The sequence below is a fragment of the Peromyscus maniculatus genome, chromosome 2 (assembly GCF_049852395.1).
Source record: "Peromyscus maniculatus bairdii isolate BWxNUB_F1_BW_parent chromosome 2, HU_Pman_BW_mat_3.1, whole genome shotgun sequence".
NCBI lineage: Eukaryota > Metazoa > Chordata > Mammalia > Rodentia > Cricetidae > Peromyscus > Peromyscus maniculatus.
Window position 1 is genome coordinate 169435776 of NC_134853.1, and position 24264 is coordinate 169460039.

Consider the following 24264-nt stretch of genomic DNA (forward strand, 5'->3'; position numbering starts at 1 on the left):
TGGGACCCAGAGGGCTTGGAACGTTCTGCTCCCAGCCCAGGTACCCAGTCTCAGTCCCTGTGACATAATTACACTTACTGAAATGGGCTGAATTCTGGGAGCACACCCAGGGTTAGCTTGTCAGTCCAAAGCCAAAGGTTCCTGCCAAGAACATAGGATTCTGTAAACAAACAGTGGGAGTGGAGTTGGCACTTGTTTAAATTACTTTATTGAGGTGTGTAATTTGTATAGTTGCACCGACTTAAGGTATTTGCTCAACTTTGACCCATATACATACATGCCTGCAAGGCCAGGCCATTGTCAAGATGAAGAACAGGCCATCACCCTTGGGAGTTTCCTCCTGTTACACTTTATTCCTCACTACCTGTGGTGGTTTATTAGGAGTCACCATCATAGGCTCAGTATCTGAATGCTGGTCATTGGGGCGTGGCGCTAGGTGAGAGGGATAGGTGTGGCCTTGTTGGAGGACGTGCCTGGCTCACCTCTCTTCCTGCTGCCCTCAGATCCAGATGTAGAACTCTCAGCTTCTCCAGCAGCATGTCTGCCTGTGTGCTGCCATGCTTCCTGCCATGACAATAGCGAGCTGAGTCTCTGAAACTGTGAAGCAAGCTCCAGTTCAATCCTTTCTTTTCTGAGAGTTGCTGTGAAGAGACGCCATGGCGTCTGACCTAGACACCACCCTCTAGCCCCACCACCCTCAGGTATCTGCTGGCTGGTTTTCTGTGCTGTGGTTTTGATTTTCTAGGATTTTATAGAAATGGAGTTTGGTGATGCGCATCTGTAACTCGGCCCAGGCAGCAGTGTCACAGATCCACAACTAGCACAGACTGCCCGGTGAGAGCCGTCTCAGACCAGCTAAGACCCTCACTGCTTTTGCAGAGGATCCAGGTGTGGTTCCCAGAACCCACATGGGACCCCTGGCAACCACCTGAAGCTCCAGCTCCAGGGGATCCGCTGTCCTCTTTTGGCCTTCACAGATACACACACACACACACACACACACACACACACACACACACACACACACACCCCTAACCCCTAGCATGTGCAGGGGCTGAACTTGATCCACGTGGTTTTGTGTCTGTATTTGCCCTTCTCTGGCTGGGTGGCACTGTACCATGAGTGTACCATTACATGACAGAGGAATGGATTCTTCCGGGGGTTTTGGCTCTTGTATAGAAAACTGCTGTGAATTCTTGACCTCAGACTCATCAGTGCTGTGGGTAATTGTAGGGACAGGCATACAGCAGGTGGATGAAGGTTGGTATGTTTAGCATTGGTCCTTGAGTAATACACATGATCTCAGGACTATATCTGCTCCTTACATAGTCACTCAGGGCTCCCTCAGCTCCCCACAGTCTTGCTGGCCCTAAGCTTAGAGCAAATGAATACATTCGGATGTCTCTGCAAAGACAGAGTAATTAAATACACAGTGCCTGGTATCCTTAGATACGTGTGTACTCACATGATACACGTGTGCACATCACATAACAGGTTCAGCACTGTTTCCCACATTGACCTATTCCACCTGTAAGCATCAGGTCTCATTTCCCTCTTCAAGTCACACTGCTGAGGTTTTTGCTTCTTTGCTTAAATGTCCTAACAGTAGCTAGGGAGGAGCCAGTGATGATGGGGCTTCCAGTCCAGGTGTTGGGGTGTTCTTCTCTATGGAAGGCTGTAAGAAGTGCAGAGAGGTGAACATCTCAGGCTGTAATTCCATTTTCCAAGTCTTCAGTGTTCTCACTGTTTTCCTTAACCCTTCAAGCAGTAGCTGGAATTTTCTGGGTTAGCTTGTTGAGTTCTTAGGAGTCTGTGGCCTCCCCCCACCTTGTGCTCAGCTTTCAAAGTCTGATAATTAGCTATGGTGTACACATGGTGATCTCTCATAAGCTAAAGTTTTTCTTGGAACTCAGATTCAGAACTTAGCCCACTGTCCACTGGGTGGAAAAATATTGGGAAACTGGTCACCCTTGTGAGATGGCTGGTGACTATGTTAAAGATAAGTGTGGCTTCCTTTCTGTTTCTTTTTTTTTTCTTTGTGTGTGTGTGTGTGTGTGTGTGTGTGTGTGTGTGTGTGTGTGTGTGTAGGGTTCTTTTCACTTCTTTCTTGCTCAGACAGGGTCTCTGGAGGCTCCAGGACACAGTTTCAGAAGTATCAGCCCTTTGTTGCTAGGAGGGCAGAGCAGAAGAATTATGCCACCATGGTCAGAAAGCCTGAAGCACAGGTTCTAAGAGGTCATTTTATTTGTTATAGTTAGGATAGAGAATAGTAGGTATCATTATTTATTTTTATTTTATTTTTGGTTTATTTTATTATTTTATGTGTTTTGCCTATATGCATGTCTGTGTATCATGTGCATGTCTGGTGCCAGTGGAGCTTAGAAAAGGGAGTCATATCTCCTGGGACTGGAGTTACAGACAGTTGTAAGACACCATGTGGATGCTGGGAATCGAACCTGGGTCCTCTGGAAGAGCAACAAGTGCTTTAACCACTGAGCCAACTCTAGCCCATCATTAGACAGTTTAATACACATGTACCATTGTATTTTGTTCATATTTGCATACCCATCATCTTCCCCTTCCGCCCTCTGCTGCTCTCCCCTTCCATCCCACAAATGGTTCTCCATCTGTACACACACACACACACACACACACACACACACACACACACACACAGCTAGAGTTTTCCTGCCTGGCCTACAGTCAGGACAAATCTCTGTCACCCGCCAGTCCCACAACTGCTCAGACCCAACCAAGTAAACACAGAGACTTATATTGCTTACAAACTGTATGGCCGTGGCAGGCTTCTTGCTAACTGTTCTTATAGCTTAAATTAACCCATTTCTATAAATCTATACCTTGCCATGTAGCTCGTGGCTTACTGGCATCTTCACATGCTGCTTGTCATGGTGGCCGCTGGCAGTGACTCCTTCCGCCTTCCTGTTCTTTCTTTTCTCCTCTCTGTTAGTCCCGCCTATACTTCCTGCCTAGCCACTGGCCAATCAGTGTTTTATTTATTGACCAATCAGAGTAATTTGACATACAGACCATCCTACAGCACACACACACACACACACACACACACATACGCACACACAGTTTTTGAAATATCTTTATGGGGTCTGGATCAAGCTTCCTCTGGCATGAGGGGATGAGCTGTAGAGGGAAGGGACATGGCCTGTCTAGGGGATGTGGGTGTGTCATGTCCTGAAAGTCTCTGCTGAGGCCTCCTTTAAGCTAGCCTATTGTTCTTTTGAGTTACAGGTGGCCTGGCTGGCTCAGTACCCACTTCTCTGTGAGTCTAGACATTGGTGCTTGGTGAAGTCTCCGACTTTCTGGGAAGAATGCTTTTCCGTGCTGTTGAAAGCCGCAGAAGGCAGTGGTCTATATTCCCTGGAAAACACCAAACACAAAGGGAGGTGTGGGCTTGGCCTGTTCCTAGGGCCCTGGCTGGTTCTCCTTCGTCTGTTAGTGTAGGACCAGCAACACCAGCTAGCTGGGTGGGTGGGTCTGTCTGTCTGTCTGTCTCTCTTTTGAGACATACATAGTATCAGGCTGGCCTTGAGTTCACAGAGATCTGCCTGCCTCTGCCTCCTGAGTGCTGGGATAGCAGTCATATGCCACCATGCCTGGCAGCTGTTTGTTTTTGCTAAGTCTTGGGAGTGCCTTTCTGAGTCAAGGGTGCTTTTTTTTAGGAATTCTCTCAGAGCATTGCTTACACAGCCAGCTCTGGAATGGGGAGGCCAGCTTATGTCCATGTGGCTTCCCATATCCATTTTGCTGTTTATGACTCTTTTTTTTTTTTTTTTTAAGTCTTTCGAGACAGGGTTTCTCTGTGTAACAACCCTGGCTGTCCTGGAACTCAGTCTGGACCAGGCTGGCCTCGAACTCACAAAGATCCACCTGTTAAAGTGTGCCCCCCCCCCCCCCCCCCCCCCCCCCCGCTGTTTATGACTTCTTTGAGAAGACTTAAAAACCACAAAGTTTACCCTTCAGGCTGTAAGTACAGTCCCTAGATGTTTAGTAAACCCAAATATTGTGCACACTCCGTTCCCCGGGCACTTTTATCATCCACAGAAATGCACCTGTGCTCCATACAGTGGCCTCCATGCCCCTGCCAGGCCCTGGTAGCCATCAATCTACTGTCTGGCTGTTGCTTCTGCTGCTTCCTCCTCTTTTTTTTTTTCTGAGACAGGGCTTCTCTCTGTAACAGCCCTGGCTGTCCTAGAACTCACGTTGTAGACCAGGCTGGCCTTGAACTCACTGAGATCCTCCTGCCTCTGTCTCCCGAGTGCTGGGATTAAAGGCATAGGTCACCTCCTAGCACTATCTGGCTTCTTTTACTCTATTCTTCTTTCTGGTTTTTGGTGATGTAACCCAGGGCCTATGGATGCAGGATGGGTACTTAGTTCTGAGTTATGCAGCCCTTGGCTTCTTTTTTTTTTTTTTTTAAGGTTTATTTATTCATTATGTATACAGTATTCTGCCTGCATGTATCCCTGCACACCAGAAGAGGGCACCAGATCTCATTACAGAGCCACCATGTGGTTCCTGGGAATTGAACCCAGGACCTCTGGAAGAACAGCCAGTGCTCTTAACCTCTGAGCCACCTCAAACCCTCATGCCCTTTGTTTGTTTCTCTGAGAAAGACTCACAGTGTAGCCATTAGCCTTAGAGTCACGCTTTCCTGCCTCAGTTGTATGAGTGTACAAGCTGGTCCACCACTCCCACCTGCTTACGATACCTTTGGTGTGTTCATCCACATGTGTGTAGTTCCCTCAGTCCTTTAAAAAACTCATTTGTTGTTTATTGCTGTTGGTGCATATGTGTGGTGTATGCATGTGTGTATGTACATGTATATGCAAGTGTTTGTGCCTGTGTTTGTGTGTGGAGCCCAGAGTCCCTGTTAGGTGTTTTCCTCCATAACTCTCTGTAGCTGGGGTTTTCCTGGTCCTGCCTGACCCATGGTCAGGACAAATCTCCCTCACCCACCAGTCCCGCAGCCGCTTGGACCCAAGCAAACACACAGAGACTTATATTACTTATAAACTGTATGGCTGTGGCAGGCTTCTTGCGAACTGTTCTTACATCTTAATTAACCCATTTCTATTAATCTGTAAGTTGCCACGTGGCTCGTGGCTTACGGGTACTTTACATCACGCTTCTCATGGTGTTGCTGGCAACGACTCCGCCCTCAGCCTTTCTCTTCTTAACAATTCTCTTCTCTGTTTGTCCCACCTATACTTCCTGCCTGGTTGCTGGCCAATCAGAGCAACACATTCAGAGCATAGAGAACGTCCCATAGCAACTCTCCACTGGTTTGTTGTTGTTTTATTGGACAGTATCTACACTCAACCAGAACTTCCTGATTTGGCTAGACTGGCTTGCTCTGGAAGTGTCTTGTGGTCCTCCTGCCTGTACCTGCCAGTTCTGGGATGACACCACCACTGAGCCTGGCTTTCTGTGTGGGTGCTGAGAATGCAAACCTAAGTCCTCTGAGTCATCTCTCCATCTCCCTGCCAATCCTCTTTATGGTCAAATGATGTTCCATTTATGGACTTAGCAGGAGTGATGGACATGAGGGTTGTTTCCACTTTTTGGTGCGTGAGTGCTGCTGCTGTGAATGCTCTCAGACATCTGGTTTTGTCAGTTAGGTGACTTCTGGTTAACTTAGTAGGTAGAAGCATCAGCTCTGACTGTTCATTTTGGAATTATTCACTCATGTGGCTGAACCGTGGGCCCGTCATCCTCTGTCATGGCTCAGCCACCATTACTGTGGAGGTGCCTTACCTCTTGGGGTGGGTAGTGTGTCTGATAGAGCTGGTGCTGGGGCCAGGCCTGGGAGAAGCTGGGGTTGCTTAGGGAAGGAACAATGTCTACCTGGAGTGAGGGGGGCAAGTCCAAAGGGCATAGCATTGGGTGCCAGGGCTGTTCCCTCACTTGCTTTTGGCTTCGGCTTCTGGAGGGAGCAGAGACGGAGAACATGCTCCTACTGCAGCGAGCCTTGTCTCTCCAGGTCTGCAGAAAGGGAGTCACCGAGGCCTGCCTCAGGGAGAAGGTCAAACAGTGAGTTAGGAACTGGGGGGAGCTGGGGGTTCCCCGGTGGTAGAAGTATGTTGAGACTTACTTTGATAGCTGGGTGGTCAGAACTGTGGTGTCTAACCATGGGGTCCTGGGATGCTTTCGTGTCCTTTTCTCTGTTGAAGGTAAGAAATGGACTAGAACCAGGGAGGTCTGGGGTCTTGGGGTGTCTGCTGCTTGTAGGCATGATACCTGGTCACAGGTCCTTTGAAAACAAGGCTTTTGTCTCTTAGCCCAGGAGAGGGGAGTGGGGTAATGGCCATTCATTCTTGCATGCTGGCCAGGTGCCAGAAGATTTTGGGCTGACCCAAGGGGACCCGTCTTGACTCGTGTACAAGGCGTGGGGCTAGAATGGGGGAGACTTGTGTGGTCCTGGCTTGTATGTGACTTACTCAGATCTGACACATTCATGGTGCTTTGCCTGGATAGGCTACAGTCAGGTCTGGGGCATCACAGACTTGTCCATGGTGCTCTCGTCAACGAAGGCATTTCTCCTCAGGATAAAGTGCCCCTCGGCAATCAAAGGCCCGGGTTCTGCATTCCAGGGAGGACTCCTGGCAGGCTGTGTGGGTGGGGACCGCTCTGAGGGCTCTGCAGAGTTGGTCCCAGGCGGACAGACGGCTCTGAAGGCTCTGTCTGGTCCCTTGTTTCTGCTCTGGGGAGATATTTGGTGTAGGTGGGGAACCTTGTTTAGAACCCTCTGACCTCTGCTTCCAGCCATGTACTAGCCCTTGGCTGTCAGACCAGGCAGGGCCAGGGAGTCCAGGAAGGCAGGGCTGCACAGCCTCTCCCTAGGGCCTAGTTCTTGTGGTGATCATGGGAATAGGGTTACTGTCCTCCTTCAGGGAGGTTGGCTCACAGTGGCACCTGTAATAATTTACCTTGGCTGCTTTTATCAGGTAGCTACTAAATGAGGAAGTCCTCCAGGGCTGGGTCTGTCAGGAGTGGAAGTTGGAGGCAGGTTCTTTGATAGGGGCTGTCTGCTGGGCTCTCTGGCCTCAATCCCTGTGACGACAACAGACCCAAGGCCCAGGGCCAAGTCAAGATGCTCATCCCGGGAGGACACTGAGTAGCCTACAGGTGATGTGTCCGCCGGTAGTGGCACAGCCTCGTCTGCATGGCCTCATGGCGGTGTGCTGGAGTTTGCATTTCAGGTCTGTTTGCAGATTTATGGAAAGCAGTGCTGCTGAGGGTGGTTTGGGAAGTCATGTGAGGTCTGGCCACCTCCCAGGGGACCAGCATTGCACTTGTCTCTGGCCATTGTGGCTTTTGACTCCACCAACCGGTAGAGCGAAGGTGGGAGAAGTGTGGTCATGGTGGGGGCACGGGGGACTTGGGGTAACTGGTAGCTCTAGAGCTTTCATGTCTGAGGAGTGGTAGGAGGAGATTGTGAGGCCCGGACAGTTACCATGATCTCTGGCAGGTGAGGGGGGCTAGACATCTAGTCTCCTTCCAGCTGCCCCTTAGGCCCTGGTGCTAGAGACAGATGTAGTTTCAGTGGGATGCAGGCTCAGCCCAGGAAGGCTCCTCTCTGCCTTCAGCCGACCTCAGCCTTTCAGGAGGTCGATGGCTGGCAATAGACCATTTCTGGTGATGGTTCTGGCTGGGGCTCATTTTGTCTGAGCAAGGCTGGGGAAGGATAGAGCCTTCAAATGTCGTCCCGAATACTGCTCAGTGGTGACCCCTCTGCTCCCCACTCTCCTGGTATAGTTGCCAGAAAAGGCTCATAGAGTTGCTTCTGTTTTAATGATCTGCAACACAGTTTCTATGACAACTGGCTCTGGTTGCTACAGCCTCTTCCTGTTTAGATTAAGCAGTTCAGGAAGCCAGCAGGTGGTCTGGTCAGTGGTTTGTTGAGATGGTGCTGGGCCAGGCCGGGTTTGACAGGCTGGGAAATCCTGGCTCCCGTTACCTGTTTCCTTCTTTTCCTCTTTACTCTTCCTCCTCCCTCCTTTCCCCTTCTCCCCCTCCTCCTTTTTTTTTTTTTTTTTTTTTTTGAGACAGGGTTTTTCTGTGAAACCTTGGCTGTCTCTGTAGACCAGGCTGGCCTTGAACTCACAGAGATCCACCTGCCTCTGCCTCCCAAGTGCTGGGTGGGATCAAAGGCGTGCGCCACCACTGCCTGGCTATTTTTCTTCTTCTCTGAGCTTGTTGGGAGGTTGTAGCAGGGGAGTGAACTCACATACCCTTGACTGAAAACAGGTCCTCCTCTATTCAGGGAAGGCCGTTCTCCTCCATCAAGAGCACTGAGTGCCTGGCTTTGGGGCGGATGCACCTGAGGCAGTGAGGAGAAAGAGGACACCTACCAGCCACATCAGCCGCATCAGCCCTGATGATGGAATGGGTGACACATGTCACAGCCAGATTGCCTTCATATCCTTTTTTTTTTCTTTGACACAGGGTCTCACTTTGTAGCTCTGGCTGTCTTGGAACTCGCTATGTAGATGGTCTCGAACTCAGAGATCTGCCTGCTTCTGCCTCCTGAATGCTGGGACTAAAGGTGTCTTCCACCATGAGGTCTTTCTTGACCCCTTCTGAGTCCCAGTCTGGGGAGTCCTGGTTTCATGGCTTTCTTGCCCAGCAGGTTTCATCACACACAGCTCTATCCAGTGCCAGATTGAATATCTGAGGGACACTTGGATGTGGCTCCTGTGCCTGGCAGCCTGACTAGCTTCATGTAGCCAGGGAGGCCATCAGGAATACCCTGGTCCTGTGTCAACTTACCCTGGACATTAGGTGGTACTCAAAGCTAAGATAGGAAACGAAAGGACCAGAAGTCAGCACAAGACACCCCAAGACCAAATTCTCGGCACAGAGGAGATTTATTTGCTTTAGAGGGACAGAAGCAGGGAATAGAGACAAAGACAGGAAGTAGAGGATGGAGGGAGAAGGTGAATAAACAAGGGAGAAGGGATGTTTGCCCTAGAGGGACAGAGGACTGCCTCTGGACAGAGAGGAGACAGGCGTGACCCACAGGCAAATGAGTTTATAAAGGGAAAAAGGGAAACCCTGTGTTAGGATGAGGTGGTTGATTTTGATTGGGCATGTTAATTAGGGTAGTCACAGGGGGGCTCTTGATTGCTGGACTTCGATACTTTGATAGATGGACTTTGGTAGCCAGCCTCAGGGGGAGGACGTGGCTAAATAAGGGAATAGACCTTGGTGGCTGGCTTTAGCAAGGCAGAGGGAATGGGGGAGAAGGGCAGACCTGTCAGGGACATGTTTGCAGTGTTCAGGCCTACATTTGCCTTGTTCTGGCCTGCTAGAGCACTTCCGGAGTCCAACCCCAATGACCTGGCTCTGGACAGGGGTCAGAATGTTCCCCATTTGGAGCCTCTGGGGATGTGGATGGGTCTCTAGTCCCAGCCTCACCCCTGCTCCCTCTCTTCCCCACACCCACTGCAGTGGGAACCCATATTCCTGGCTGATTGCTAGAGGCTCTTGTGTTTCCCACCTGCCTGTGTCAGACTCTGTTCTTGATGTTGTGGGTGCTGGTCCTTGGGCCACCCATGGAGTCTGGTTATTTCTCTTCCCCAAGCATGTGTGAGGTTGGGAGTTTGGGAGGGGATTATTGGTTCCTTTCCCCTCTGCTCTGGGGTCTAGAACGCCCCTAAAACTTTCTTGGTTTAGATGTTTCTCCTGCCCCTGCCCTCTTATGGGGTGTGTAGTATTGTCTCTGGCTGTGGCTGGGAACACACATCCTCTGCTTGTTCTCTGGGCACCTGCTGAGACCCAGGGGGCTTCTGGCCCATTTGTGCTGTTCTTGGAGCTAGTGTGGCTCAGCCCCAGCTACACCCCAGGCGACAGGCTCAAGGGTCCTGTCTGTCTTTGGGTGCCACCCGGACCTGACTGTGCTTGGTGGGACCACCTCTGTTTTAGTCCTTTCAGCTTTCTCTGTGAAGTGGAGGGAGTCAGGCACACCCCTCCCCAGTTGCCATGGTTTCCACATAGCAGTGTTTTAATTTTAGCACTGACATTTTCAAGGCAGATTTAGAGATACTGGCCGCAGTCTTAGTGGGCTGCAGGAGGAGGAGACAGTGGTCATCTCTCTTCCCAAGTTGCTGCCAGAATGGGTGGTGGGGTCACTACCATTCTGAATGGCTCGCTAGTGCCACACACTGTTGCCTCCGCGGAGGAAGGAAAGGCGTCCGAAGCGGGTAGGACAGGATGGATGGGGTGTGGCACTGCTGGCAGGAGTGACTTGGAACAGCAGAGGTGACAGGTCTCAAATCCAGGAGTCAGTGGCCGTGGGAGAGCTTTCCTGCCTCCTAGTTTCTACTGGCTTCCGGGATCTCTGGTGTTTGCTCTGTCTGCAGTGGCTTTTCTCTGTGTCTCAGAATTCTCTGTTCCTGTAAGGGCATTAGAGACCATTTCAGATATGAGCTCCAAAAAGCTCATGTATTGAAAGCCTGGTCCCTAATGCAAGAGGTGGGGCTTTGGGGAAGTGACTGGTCCTGAGGGCTCTGCCCTCATCAGTGAGTTCATTGATGGATACAGACCTGGAATAGGTGTGTGTGTGTGTGTGTGTGTGTGTGTGTGTGTGTGTGTGTGTGTGTTGGGGGAGCATCTGGAGCAGCAGGTCACTGGCTGTGTGACTCTGAGGGGTCTGTCTTCTCTCCACTTTGCAGGCCACAGCTCTTGACACACAGGAGGGAAGATTGGGTCTGGCTCCTGGTTTCCTTCAGTCCATGTTGGTGGGGAAAGCAAAGCACTTATTAGTGGTGGGAGGGAGCATGCAAAGGAGGCTGTTCATATCATGGTGGCCCAGGAAGCAGAGAGAGAGGCAGGAACCAGGCCTACCCCTGCTTCTGCCAAGGCTCCACACCCCATTCTCAGAATCTCCCCAACTAGTGCTCTCAGCTGGGGGCCAGGTGTTCATCCCCACTGTAACAGGTGAGCAACCTCTGCTGGCTGCCCCACCCACGTGGTGCTCTGCCACAACTCAGCCTCTAAGCCTTGGCTCCTGCTGCCTCTGGACTCAAACCTCTGGAGCCATAGGCTGAAATACATCTGCCCTGTTTTTAAATTAGTTCAGGTATTTCTCACAAAGTCTGGCCACAAGCAGTACGGGTTAATTAACACCCTGGAAGGTCTAATTTCAAAGACAGCCACTTTCCTAATTACTAGGTGGGGCTTGGGCATAGAAGTAAACTAGGTTCACCGCAGGTTATGGGTTCCATGCAAGGCTCTGGGCTGGGGTCTACCATAAAAAGATTCCAAGGAGTTTGTGACCAGGTGTGGTCAGGACAGGTGTGGCCAGAATGCCTGCTGTGAGGCTGTGGATAAGAATGGCTCCCCCTTGGCTGGAGAGATGGCTCAGTAGTTAGGAGCACTGGCTGTTCTTCCAGAGGACCCAGGTTCAATTCCTAGCACCCACATGGCAGCTCACAACTGTGTATATAACTCCAGTTCTGGGGAATCTGACACCCTCACACAGACATACATAAGGCAAAACACCAATTTACATAAAATAAGAATAAATAATTCCTTTAAAAAATGTTAAAAAAAAAAAAAGGGCGGGGCGAGGGGGGTTGCTGGAGAGATGGCTCAGCACTTAAGAGCACTGGCTGCACTTTCAGAGCTCCTGAGTTCAATTCCCAGCAACCACATGGGGGCTCACAACCATCTGTAATGAGATCTGGTGCCCTCTTCTGGCCTGCAGGGATACATGCAGGCAGAATACTGTATACATAATAAATAATCTTTAAAAAAAAGTTAAAAAAAAAAAAAAAGAATGGCTCCCCCTTCCCCTGGGGTGGTGGCACATTCCTTTAATCCCAGCACTCTGGAGGCAGAGGCAGATGGATCTCTTGAGTTCAAGGCCAGCCTGGTCTACAGAGTGAGTTTCAGGACAGCCAGGGTTACACAGAGAAACCTTGTCTTGAAAAACAAAAAAACAAAAACAAAAACAAAAACAACAAAAAAGAATGGCTCCCCCGACCTTGGTCCTTCTCACTTATTCTGATGCCTGCTTTTTGCTTTAGAATAGCATTCTCCTGCCTCATATCTGCCCCCTGGACTGCAGGGAAGGTAGGTGGGCTGCACCCTGAGAATACATCTGTAGAGTGCTCCAGGAATGCCCGGGCCCTGGCCAGTTCACAAGTGAGGAGGAAATGGCCAAGGATGCCAGGAGTCGTTATTTGTTAGGCCGTTAGGCTGATGTGACTTCAAACTGAAACCAAATCCCCGTCCAGTTGACATTCCCTTCTCGGGGGCAACCGAAGCTCCTGGTTGGTCACTCTCCAGTACGCCTCCAACTCCGATTGTCCCCATTATTATTATTCATTCTTTCTGAGACAAGGTCTTGCTGTGCTGCCCAGGCTAGCCTTGAGCTAGTGTTAATTCTCCTGCCCCAGCTTCCTGAGAGCTGGGATTACAGATGTGAGCCACTGTGTCTGGCTTTGTGCCCATCATTCTTTTTAACTTGTTGTTGTAGGGTGGAGAAATGATGTAGCAGTTGAGAACACTGGCTGCTCTTCAGAGGACCTGAGTTCAGTTCTCAGCACCCACACTGGGTGGCTCACAACCATCTATAATAGCTCTAGGGGATCTGACACCCACTTCTGATCTTCAGAGATACCCGCACACATGTGGCATACACTCATACAGACACATAAGTACAAATAACTCCTTAAATTATTGTGTGTGCACACATGTCCATTCATAAATAGCTTTATATCATCTATGTGTGTGTAGTCATTTGTAGGGGAACTTGCTAAGTCTCACTCCCTCGCTTAGCAGCCACCAACTGCCACTACCCCCTTCAGCTAGGGCTGGGGGTCATCACCCCCTGCCCAGGTCTCCCCTTGGCTGTGGCACTGACTGGCTTGATCTTGTGATGCAGGTCTGGCAGGCACCTGAGGCTGCTGTGAGTCCCAGCATGTCCTGACGACATTGCTTTGTCCATTCTTCCTCAACCCCTGGGTCTCACAGCCTCTCCCTCGCCTCTTCTATGATGCTCCTTGAGCATTTGGGAGAGGGGCTATGATACAGCTGTCCCAATTTTGGTCAGACACTAATTTTTCGTACTTTGATTATTTTGGAGCTTTGGAGAAAAACTCTAATTCTGAAAGTACTCAAGTGAAGGTTCTAAAAGCTCCCTTCCTAGTCTAGGACTCTGTGTGCATGTTTGTGCACCGCTAAACCTCACGTTACCACGACGGTGTGTGTGTGTGTGTGTGTGTGTGTGTGTGTGTGTGTGTGTGTGTGTGTGTGTGTGTGTGTGTGTAGCTACCCTGGTGGCTCTCACCCTGGTGTGAGGCAGGATTGGTCGCTGTATACCGTTTTACTTGGTGAAGGAGTGACTTTGAAGGTGGGTGGCATCAAAAGTGTTGGCACACACTGCTTAGCATGTGCTGGGTGCCAGCTGTGCACAGTCACCTGGCTGGGCAGCATGGCATGTTTCCGGGCTCTCTGTCTCCCTGTAGTCAGCTGAGGCATCACTGCTGTGACATCTGTCCTGTTTTACAGGTGAAGAATCAAAGGAATGATTAATCCAGTTAAGTCAACTTGTCCTAGATACCCAGAGCTCAGAGCTGGGGCCAGACCTGATCTCTTAAGTCTTGACTTGCTGTAAGAAGGCTTGGCAGCTCTCAGCCTGAGCATGCTGGTCTGGGACCTTACTCAACAGGAGTGAGCCACAGACAGTGTTAGACACAGGCGTGCACCCGTTAGAGAAGGGACATGTTGTTAGTGACATGGCTATCTGGGATGTTGCCAGTGCTGCCAGAGCAGCTTGTGATAGTACCGAACTGGCTTGTTGGGAGCCCTGAGGCTTTGTGTAGCCTGAGTGGCTAGCTGCCCACAGGAAGTAGAAAGTCTCTCTTCTGGAAGAGTGAGCTAGTGTTTCTGTTCTCCTGGCCCCGAGAGCTCTCAGCTCCCAGCTCCCAACCTGGGGTCCTTGGTACTACCTTGTACCTCGTGAGGACCTCTCCACTCTTGGGCAAGTGAGAAAAACAGTGGGCCTGTAATATTTAGTCTAGATCTCTCTCTCTCTCTCTTTTTTGGTTTTTCGAGACAGAGTTTCTCTGTGCAGTTTGGAGCCTGTCCTGGAACTCACTCTGTAGCCCAGGCTGGTCTTGAACCCACAGAGATCTGGCTCTGCCTCCTGAGTGCTGGGATTAAAGGCGTGTGCCACCACCGCCCGGCAGTCTAGAGATCTTGAAGCTGTAGCCTATACCTCATTTTCAAAACAGCTACAGCTACCCTGTGCTCTGGGCCTCCTTGTAAGTTCTGCTCTGGGATTTGCTCCTGGGGCTCAGTCTGCCTCTTGTGCTAACTCAGCTCAGCTGTAATCAGAGCTCTGGCCCATGGGGGCCTGGCACATAGGCTCTGAGGGATTTCAGCAGCTCAGCCACCTCCTTGCCTAGTGGTCTTGGGGAAACTGCTGCTGGCAGTCCTTTGAGGACAGATGGGCTTCTCCCTACTGGCACCTGTGGCCTCAGGAAGGGAAAGTCCTCTGCTTGCCTTCTGTCCTCTATAAAGAGGACTGTGAAGCCCTTTTGTGCCTGTCAGATTAGCCTTGATGGACACACTATATTGAGGAAGAGCCAAGATGTGTGGGAAGTTCTTGTCCTTCCTGTGGGAGCCAGCCGGCCTGCTGGTGCTCTGACAGGGGTCACTGTCATAGTAGTGTCATAGTCTTGAAGAGGCTTATCTCATTTCTCTTACCTGCTGTAGGATCATGCGGCCAGATGATGCCAACGTGGCTGGCAATGTTCATGGAGGGACCATTTTGAAGATGATTGAGGAGGCAGGGGTCATCATCAGCACCCGGCACTGTAATAGCCAGAATGGGGTAAGTGCCTGGGCCCCTGTTCTTATATACTGGGATTGCCTATAAGATTCCGGACTCCATAGCGCCATAACAGTGTGGGGGTCTGGAAAGTAGATCAGGTGGAGGCCAGATCTGCAACATACTTGCCTTGCCTACTAGGTCTAGGTCTCTGGAGGCTCTGACATGGTGAGCCCTGCTTGGGCCCTCAGGGAATAAGATTTGGCTTTGGCTTCAGTGTGGAGGGTGGGAAATCAGCAGAGACAAAGCAGTTATACTGGATCCTTCAGGAGCTGTGGCTTGCACAGGGCCCCGTCTTGACCCCCGCTAGCTCCTTGGTGGTGGTCAGAAATATTGTATGCCTGTGTGGATGTGCTATCATATTTAAGGACTGAAGTGTGGGTGACAGGCTGCCTGAGTCCCTTTCTGTCCCTGACTGAACTCTGGTGTTTGTGGGCAAGGGCTTGGCTTTCTGTGCTTCAGCTGTGTTTCTGCATAGTGCTGGGGCCACTGTGCCACCTCCTCAGGAACTGTGCAGTGGGAGGTGTCTCTACAGCTATTTGGGGCCTGTAGGACAGGCTATTTGGGTTTAGAACCTCAGGGTCTCTGTAGGTTGTCATAAGATGACAGCCAGAAGGACCTGACATTTTTTCTGATGCTAGCCAGTGACAGATAATTCGCCGAAAGCTGCATGTTGTAGTAGGTGCAGAGGTGGGCCTGTAGAGAGTCTGCAGTGCACAGAGGTGGGCCTGCAGAGAGTCTGCAGTGCACAGAGGTGGGCCTGCAGAGAGTCTGCAGTGCACAGAGGTGGGCCTGTGGGGAGTCTGCAGTGCACAGAGGTGGGCCTGTGGGGAGTCTGCAGTGCACAGAGGTGGGCCTGCGGGGAGTCTGCAGTGCACAGAGGTGGGCCTGCCAGGGTGGTGGGGGTCTGCACAGCCTCTGTGAACTGTGAGTCTCAGCTAGTGTCCTAGGCAGAGAGGAATAAGACCCCACCTCACTTAAAGAAAAGTGGGTAGATACACAGGACCCCTCTATTAGCTGATGTGAACACAGGGTCTATTCAGGCCAGAGAACCCAGAGAGGCACCATGTATTTTGACCTGGCCAAGCTGGCAAGCTGGAACAAGAGACATGCTGGCCTGACTGTGCAGCCTGCCATAATGAGGCCTCATGCTGCACTTTGTTTACTGTACTCCATACGTATTGCCCTTCTTCAAATGAAGGTCTGTGGCAAACTTGCATTGAATAAATCTATTGACGCTATTTTAGCAGGAATGTCCTGGTGTATGTCTGTGTCTGTGGCACATTTTGATAATTGTTCACGTTCTTTGCTAACCATATCTGCTATGAGGATTTATGAGCAGTGGTCCCCCCACCTTGCTCCAAAGCACCCAGTACTGATGAAACCCTGGTGTTTTGTTGCTGTGTTTAAGACTTTTAAATTTTAAAAAATGTATATATGTGTGCCTATGTCTTGGTGTGTATACAGGAGTGCAGGTACCGTGGAGGGCAGAAGAGAGTGTCAGGGGCCCTGCAGCTGGAGTCGTGGGCAGTTGTGAGCTGCCTAACATGAGTTCTGGGCACAGGATTCTGGTCTTCTGTACAAGCAGAACATGCTCCTAACCATCTCTCCAGCCCCAGTACCTGGGTCTTAGGCAAGTGAGTGATACTGCAATTCTGGTCAGTTATTACTATGGTAATTGTTTCAGGGTGTGTGGAACTGTTCTCATCTAGGTCAGTTCTGCAGGTTCCCTTTTCTCTCTCCCTCTGTGGGTCTCTTCATTCCTTGAGACACAACATGATTGAATCTAATTCTATAGTCACCTCTCAGTACTCAGCCAAAGGGAAGAGTTATGTGACTCTCACTTTAGTAATGTTTTGGTTTTTGAGAATAGGGTTTTATGTAGAGCTGGGCTGGCCTGAACTTCCCATGTAGCCAGTGATGAATTTGAACTTTCAGTATTTTTTATAGTTATTTATTGGCGAGGGGAAGTGTGTACTGTGGACAACTTGGAGGAGTGAGTTCTCTTTCTTCACTGTGTAGTTCCAGAGAATGAACTGAGGTCACTGGGTTTGTTAGCAAGCATCTCTCTACTGGCTAAGGCCTCTTGCTGGCCTGACTTTGAACTTCTGATCTTCCTGTCCTCACTTTCTAAGTGTTGGGATTGTGGGTATGCATCTGGAGGCTCTGGCACAGTGAACCCTCCTTGGGGCCCCAGGGAATAAGGTTTGGCTTTGGCCTCAGTGTGGAGGGTGGGAAATCAGCAGAGATAAAGTTGCTAGACAGCTGAAGGGCCCTCTCAGCACGCTGGGTCCTTCGGGAGCTGTGGCTCGAACAGGTCAGGTGAGCCTGTGGTCAGGTGAGGCCTAGCCTCAGGTCAGAATAATGGTGCCTGTCTGGGGGTTCCCTGTCCTGAATAGACCCTGTGTTCACATTAGCCTACAGAGGGGTCCTGTGTATCTACCCACTTCCTTTAAGTGAGGTGGGGGTCTTCTTCCTCTCTGCCCAGGCACTAGTTGGATGTAGTTATGTCCCACCATGTCTGGTTTATGTGGTGCTGAGTACTAACCCCAGGGCCTCATGCATGCTGGGCAAACACTCTACCAGTTCCCCTACATGGTTTTTTGTTTGTTTGTTTTTTTGCGACAGGGTTTCTCTGTGTAGTCCTTGCTGTCCTGAAACTCGCTCTGTAGACCAGTCTAACCTTGAACTCAGAGAGCCGCATGCCTCTGCCTCCAGAGTGCTGGGATTAAAGGGGTGCGCCACCACCCCCCAGCTTCCAGTGACTTTCATTAGACATCAAACGTTAGAAACGGGGAAGCTTTATGAGGAAGGAGCGTCAAAAGCTGAGATAGACTAAGGCCGAGCCAAGCTGGGAGTAGAGGAAGGACTCTTGGCAGGCTTTAGAAGATTTGTTCCAGTGAACATGGGATGATAAGAAAGATAGCAGCTTGATGGTTGATGTGCAGGAAATTTCCTGGTCTGGAGATAAGATCAAGCCAGCCACAGCAGTCCCTTCAGCCAAAGCATTGTCCAGAGCCAGGCCTGACTCTCTTTAGTTCCCTCCAGGTTGAGGGAGTAGAGTCAGCTGAGGCTACTGCAGAAGAGTTGGAGGCTGCTGTGAGGCTTGAGAAAGGTCCCATTGCTGTGACCAGGTGTGCAGGTGAAGCAGCAGGTGCCACTGGTGAGGCCTCATCGAGTCACCCAGGGCTCTCAGTAGGGTTCTCAGTCTGTAGGTCTTGACCCTTTTAGGGGTCCAATGACCTTTTACAGGGCTTGCCTAAGACCATTGGAAAACACAGATATGAACATTACAGTTCATAACAGTAGCAAAATTACAGTTATGAAGTAGCAACAAAAATAATTGGGTTATTTTTAAAAATAAAATAATTGGGGGTTGGGGATCACCACAATGTAAGAATAATTGGGGGTCACCACAACGTGAGAAACTGTATTAAAGGGTTACAGCATTAGGAAGATTGAGAGCCACTGGTCTAGAGACCTGGTAGCCAGTGGCCCCAGCAGACAGCAGACTTATGGTGTAGATGAAACAGCCTTCTACTGGACAATGGCATCTGGGACTTTGACAGCTGGAGAGGAGAACTCCAAAGTGTTACAGCAAGGGTGGCCTCTCTCCTGTGAGGGCTGAGGCAGCTGGTGACTTTAAGAGGGAGCCAGTACTCCCTGACCACCCCAGAACCCCAGGGCTCCTAAGAATGAGTATTCTAGGTCCATTCTGCCTGTGCTCTCTGAAGGCAGCGAGGCTTGGGTGACCACACACCTGTTTCCTGAGTGGACTGCTAAATACTGTAAGCACACTGTTGAGACCTGCTGCTCTCAGAAAGAGATTTAAAACAACCCTGGCCTACCATCTTAGCTACTTGTGAGGCTGAAGCAGGGGTGAGTTCAAGGCCAGCCTAGATAACTCCGTGACATGCCATCTCAAATGAAAAAGAAGACCCGGGCCATAGTGTAGTGGTAGAGTGTTTACTTAGAAGGTGAGAGGCCCTAGGTTCAATGCTCAGTACTGCACAAAACAAACAACTGCTTTTCACTGCCCATGTATGTACCTGGCCACCCAGGAGCCCTGATGAGCGTGACTGCTACATCTGCTGACGTGAGAGCCGTTCTGCAGCCTGTGGGCCAAGGGGTGTTTCCGGCTCTCAGGTGCGTGCCGTCTGAGAAGTGTATTTCGGTGTCTGTATCTGCCACAGTGACTTGTCTGATGGATCTGGACACCATAAACTGGAAAACTGGAGAAGACTGAGTCTTCATTAGTGACGAGGGTACAGCATCAGAGTGAACTGGGGTCTGGAAGCTGTGGAATTCAGCCATCTTGGATGACTTAGGGATAGAGACTTCTGTGGAGGAAGAGCCTGTACGTGTGATACAGACAGCAGGAGAAAATGAGTTGGAAGTAGCATCTTAGGATGCCACCTCAGGGCCACATTTAAGGCAGAGGAGTTGACCCTGTGGATGCACAAAGCCAGTGAGTGTCTCCATGAGTGGGATTCTCCTGGTGAGGACACCAGGACAGGGCTGTCTCACCATGAGTTTGGATGTCACAGAAACTCAGCAGCATGATGGCAATTTTGGGCGATTGAGCTCAGTCTTGAAACTTTTGCTGTGGGTGCTATTTGATTAGGGAAGGGCGGTTCTACCTCAAGCTTCATTACCACACCTGAAGAGAGTCTTCAGTACTTACCGTCCTGGCTAGCGAGCAGCCGTCCACATGGAGGCAAGACCCATCAGTAAGTCAGAACTTGCTGAAGGCTTAGGTAATGGCTAACAGATTTTCAAGGCAGTACCAGACTTTTGAACCAGGGTCTTGCTGTGTAAGTGTTCCTGGATGGAGTAAGGCTTGTTTTGGCATCATACTGTCACACACTTGGTAGGCTACTGCAGCGTGAGCAGTTTCTCACAGAAAGCCTCCGGGTTACTTGCCTATATTTGCTTGGTTATGGTGTCCTGGCACCTGCCATGTCTGATAGGCTCCATAAACTCAGGACAGCCAATGAGCAGCAGAAGCTGATCTCGCACTAGCAAATTGTCTGGGGAGGGCCTGCTCCCTGGATCATTGTTGGTGTCTTCTCATGGTTGAGTCCATGTGAGACCTCTGTTGTCTGAAGAGTACTTGCCTCGTTCAAAGGCTGTGCTCACAGGCCTCATGACCCAGTCAGTCACTGCCCAGAGGCTCTACTTCCTGGTCACTTTGGTGGGTAGAGTTTACACGCATGAATTTGGCTTCACCAACATTCAGACCACAGCATAGCATTCAGTCTGATCAGGGAGCCACCTTCTCAGTGGAAAAGCAGGAGCTTGGGTGTGGTTGTACCAGGGCGTAGGAGATGGAGTGGGACTACCCTGTGAAGCTGGCTGCCTTCTGTAGGAAGGTTCTGCCCTTGGAGCTTGATGCATCAGGGTGCCCTCTGGTGGCTGTAGGTGTGATGTGACAATCTCAGAGGCTGCCCTTTCTGTAGAGAAGCTTCGAAAGAGAAAAGCAGTGTGCATCTCCGGAAGGCTTGACAAGAGAATGGACTTGGGAAGGAGAAGCTCCCGGGCTTGGGGATGAAGGAAGAGGAGGACTTGGGAGGACAAGTGGGCAATGATGCCAGTAAAAATTGTAGCACTCAGGCGAGGCATGGTGGCACATGTCTTTACTACCAGCACTCAGGTGGATCTCCATGAGTTCAAGGCCAGTCTGGTCTACATAGTGAGTTCCAGGGCAGCCAAGGCCCTGTTTAAAAAAAATTGTAGGAATAACCACCATCATCTAGTAAGAAGCCCTTTAGCTCATGTGATCCTTATCTCACTCCTAAGAGGTGTGGTGGTGACATTGTCACTGCTGCTGTCTTTGAGGAGCTGGTCCATGAGTCCCTGCTTCCTCAGGATCCAGATCTGAAGCTCTGTTTGGATATTGTTTTCTCATGCTATAGACACTGGCCATAGGTGAATCCTGGCCTGAACAACCTGATCAGTAGGGACACTCCTGCCCTGGGATTGCTGGGACAGCCCCTTGGCAGAGTGCCTTTTTGGTCATTGCCCACCTCCTGTGGTGTCTGCACCCAGAATAGTAGCCAGAGTCCCTTTAGATGTGACTGGAGTGCACCATTCACTAGGCAGCAGGCGCCAGTTCTGGAGTCCAAGCCCAGTCCACCCGTGTCTCCCTACTCTGGACCTTATTTCCTGTGGCTCTTTCTCCTAGCCTGCCCTGGGTGAGTTCCTGCCTCAGGGCCTCTGTTGTGCTCTCCTCCCCTGTCTGGGCTGCTCTTCCCTGACACCTGCAGGGTTTTTCCCTCCGTGGATAGGGCTGCTGGGGACAGAGGGAGCAGGGACTGCAGGCTGGACGCTGCTGCTCCCTTTGGGCTAGAAGCAACCAGGAGACTCCTGAGGTCCATCCTGGGGCCAGCATACGTGGAGGTCTGTGTTTTCCCCCTGCTTCAGGGCTTCAGTTAGCATCCTCCTTCTCTGAGGAGACTCCTTGCTGAGAGTTCTTGAGGGAAGATTCAAAAGGCAGGCCAGCCTTTGTGCCTCCCTCCCAGGGGCGCTTGGTCTGCCTTTGACTCCAGCTCTCCTGACTTTGCGTCTGGCCTTGGGTCTCCCTCGGGACTGCTGTCCTTGATGCTCTGGTCTGTCCCTCCCGACCTTCTTTCTCCCAGCTTGTCATCTGGGTTTCAGTCTCGTGTCCCCTCATCTGACCTTGTCTGTGTTCTGAACACCTAACTCTGGGTGTGCCGCCTCATTTACTCATTTATCATCTTCCCTACAAGCCCCTGGGCCCCAGGACAGGCTCTGTGACCTGTCCCACCGGAGGTGGCCCTGAGGATGGGGCCTGCCTGGCCTCCATGATTCAGGTGAGAAGTGGCCTTGGTAGTAAGGAGTGGAGCAGCTGAGCTTGGAGGCTCCTCTTGCCTGTCAGACAAGAACATGGGTGCGAACTTGGCCCGTGTTTTGTCTGTGTTGAGATCTGAGTTAACCTCATTCTCCAGTAATCCTGCTAACAGTGCTGGGTGGTTCCACGAGGTAGTATTGTCACACTCAAAGTGGTGCCTTCGCTTTCCTGGCTCAGCCTAGCCTTTGCCTTTCCAGCTTCTGCCAGTGGGTGGCGCCCCGGTCATGAGAATGAACTTGAGGGCACACTCCTCCCTGGTCCTTTTTCGTTTTGCATAAGTAGGCAGTGGGTGGGAGGGCATGACGCCCTGCAGATCCAGTCGGGAAGTCCAGGGCAGGGAAACATCCACACTCTAGAACTTTCCATTTAGTGCCCAGTCTCAGTTGCCTTGCTGAGATCTGTCTCTGTGTGTGTTGTCTGTGTGCCCAGCCTGTTTGTGTGAGGATTACCTGGGAAAGCGTTGAGCAAGGTTCTTGGTCATGTTTCCAAAGAGGTGGGTCATAGAGGGAGGCATGCTGCTGACGCCTCCTCATCTGCCAGGGAGCAAATGAGTTCTCAGGCCAGTAGGAGAGGCAGGGCTGGGGAGATGCCTCAGCAGGGAAGAGCACTTGCTGTGCAAACTGGAGGACCTGAGTCTGGATCCCCAGCTCCCACATAAAGCCGGGCCTGGCCACATGCACCTCTAATTGCAGTGCTGGTGGGGTGCAGAGTGTAGGGATGCTGACGCTTGCTGGCCACCAGCCTGCTCAAAACCAGGGAGTTCCAGGTTCGGGGAGATAGCCTGCCTGTCTTGAGGTATAAGTTGGAGAACCGTGTGCTGCCGGACTTGGATACGGAAACCCTGACTAGGGGCATTGGGAATGAAGAAAGGACAGACACACAGACACATGTACAGGAAAGCTGGGGTCAGGTGGGGACGTGCTCACTCTGATGGAAGGCACCTCTCCTCCCCACAGCATGTTATTAGGTACAGCACAGGGGGAGTGGCTAGATAATCTCTGGAGGAGATCTCTGTTGGTGAGCAGTCTCAGGCATGAACATCTGGGAGGAGGAGGAGCTGTAGTTGTTAGTCTTTGCACACACTGCTCACTCACTCACTCACACTTGGACTCTGGAGGGACGCTTTGTCATCCCTCCTGAGCCTCTGCTGGCTTTGCCACTCCTGGAAGGAAGGCTGAGGAATGCAGTCATCGATGTGGCTGTACCCTTGACAACACTATGCTCTCTCAGGGCTTTAGTCACAGTGGAGACTGATAGAGGACGCCTGCCTTCCTCTGGCCTTCCCGTGTGTGCACACGTTCATAAAGCATACACACACACAGGTGTGTGTGTGTGTGTGTGTGTATAGTACAACAAGGGCCCGAGCTCTTCCCTGCCTCCTGGGCAGCTGTTGGCAGCTGTCCTTCCATCGTGGCTCTTGGTAAGGGCTATTGTAAGGACTGACTGAGAACTGACACCAGAGCTGCTTATGTCCTTGTCAGCCTGGTGGCAGCCCTGGTGCTGCGTCCTGAGAAAGCTGCTTGTTCCAGTGGACGGTCACAAAGTGCCAAGGACTCTATGGAAAGGGATTGCTTTTTTCACAGTGCCATTGTATTAGCAAGCATGGAAGATAAGGGGATTCAGTAAGGGCACTCTGAGGTGCCTGTGGCCATGTGGCTCACTGCTAGCCTTTTGTCTTGGGGATGTATATGAAAATACGGACTCCGGAAGTGCAGACCATGTTGGATGTGAGAGGTTGTCCACACAGTATTGCTTATACTACACCACAACTGAAGTTGGCGCATGTCTAACAACAGATAGAGAGTCCTATTCTGCCTGGGCATTAAACACTTGTGCAGTGGGATCCTGGGAACAGGTTGAGGAAGTCCTTCCAGTACTGACATGGACTCAGTTCGTCCTAAAAGGTGAGGGTTGTGGAAGGCCAAGCTCTTAGGTGACTGGGTCTTCAGCTTTCATGAAGGGCTCAGCCACCCTATTAATTAATTAATTAATCTATCTATTTATTTATTTAGTCTTTTTGAGACCGGGTCTTGTTTTGTACTCTAAGTAGACCTCAAATTCCCTGTGTAGCCCAGGCTTGCCTTAAAACCCTCCCCTCCCTGCCAAGCCCTCCTGTCTTACTTAGTGCTGGGATTGGAGGTGTGTGCCGGCAGGCCCTGCTGCTCAGTGGCCTTATGTTAAGAGACAGTAGTGTCTTCTTGGTCTTTCAACTATGAACCTGGAAGAAGGGCTTCATCAGACTTGAGTACACCTGTATCCTTATCTTGAACTTACAGTCTGAGAAATGGAGAGATGAATTTCTGTTGTTTATAGGCCATCCAGCTTATTTTCTGTTTCAGCAGCATTAACAGACTAAGAAACAGCTTGTAGGACTGTCCAAATGAGACTGTGAGGGGTGGCCTTTTGGGGGTGAAGGGCACTTAGTCAGCATGCTTGCATTTACTATCTGGGCCTCACCATGGGGTTGAGACTGTGTCCCCAGGGCTCCCAGGTGACTCAGGGACAAGATGACTGGAGG

The 24264-nt window shown here is 50.8% G+C and overlaps 1 protein-coding gene across 5 annotated transcripts in view; it reads left to right on the forward strand.

The window, feature by feature from the left end:
- Acot7 (acyl-CoA thioesterase 7) overlaps positions 1-24264 on the forward strand; it is a 96746-nt gene that overhangs the window by 16721 nt on the left and 55761 nt on the right. For all 5 annotated transcript variants that reach the window (XM_076565742.1, XM_006993786.4, XM_076565743.1 and 2 more), the window contains exon 2: positions 14761-14878. In XM_076565742.1, the coding sequence (XP_076421857.1) occupies positions 14765-14878 (114 nt within the window). In that variant the 5' untranslated portion in view covers positions 14761-14764. The remainder of the gene's footprint in view (positions 1-14760; positions 14879-24264) is intronic.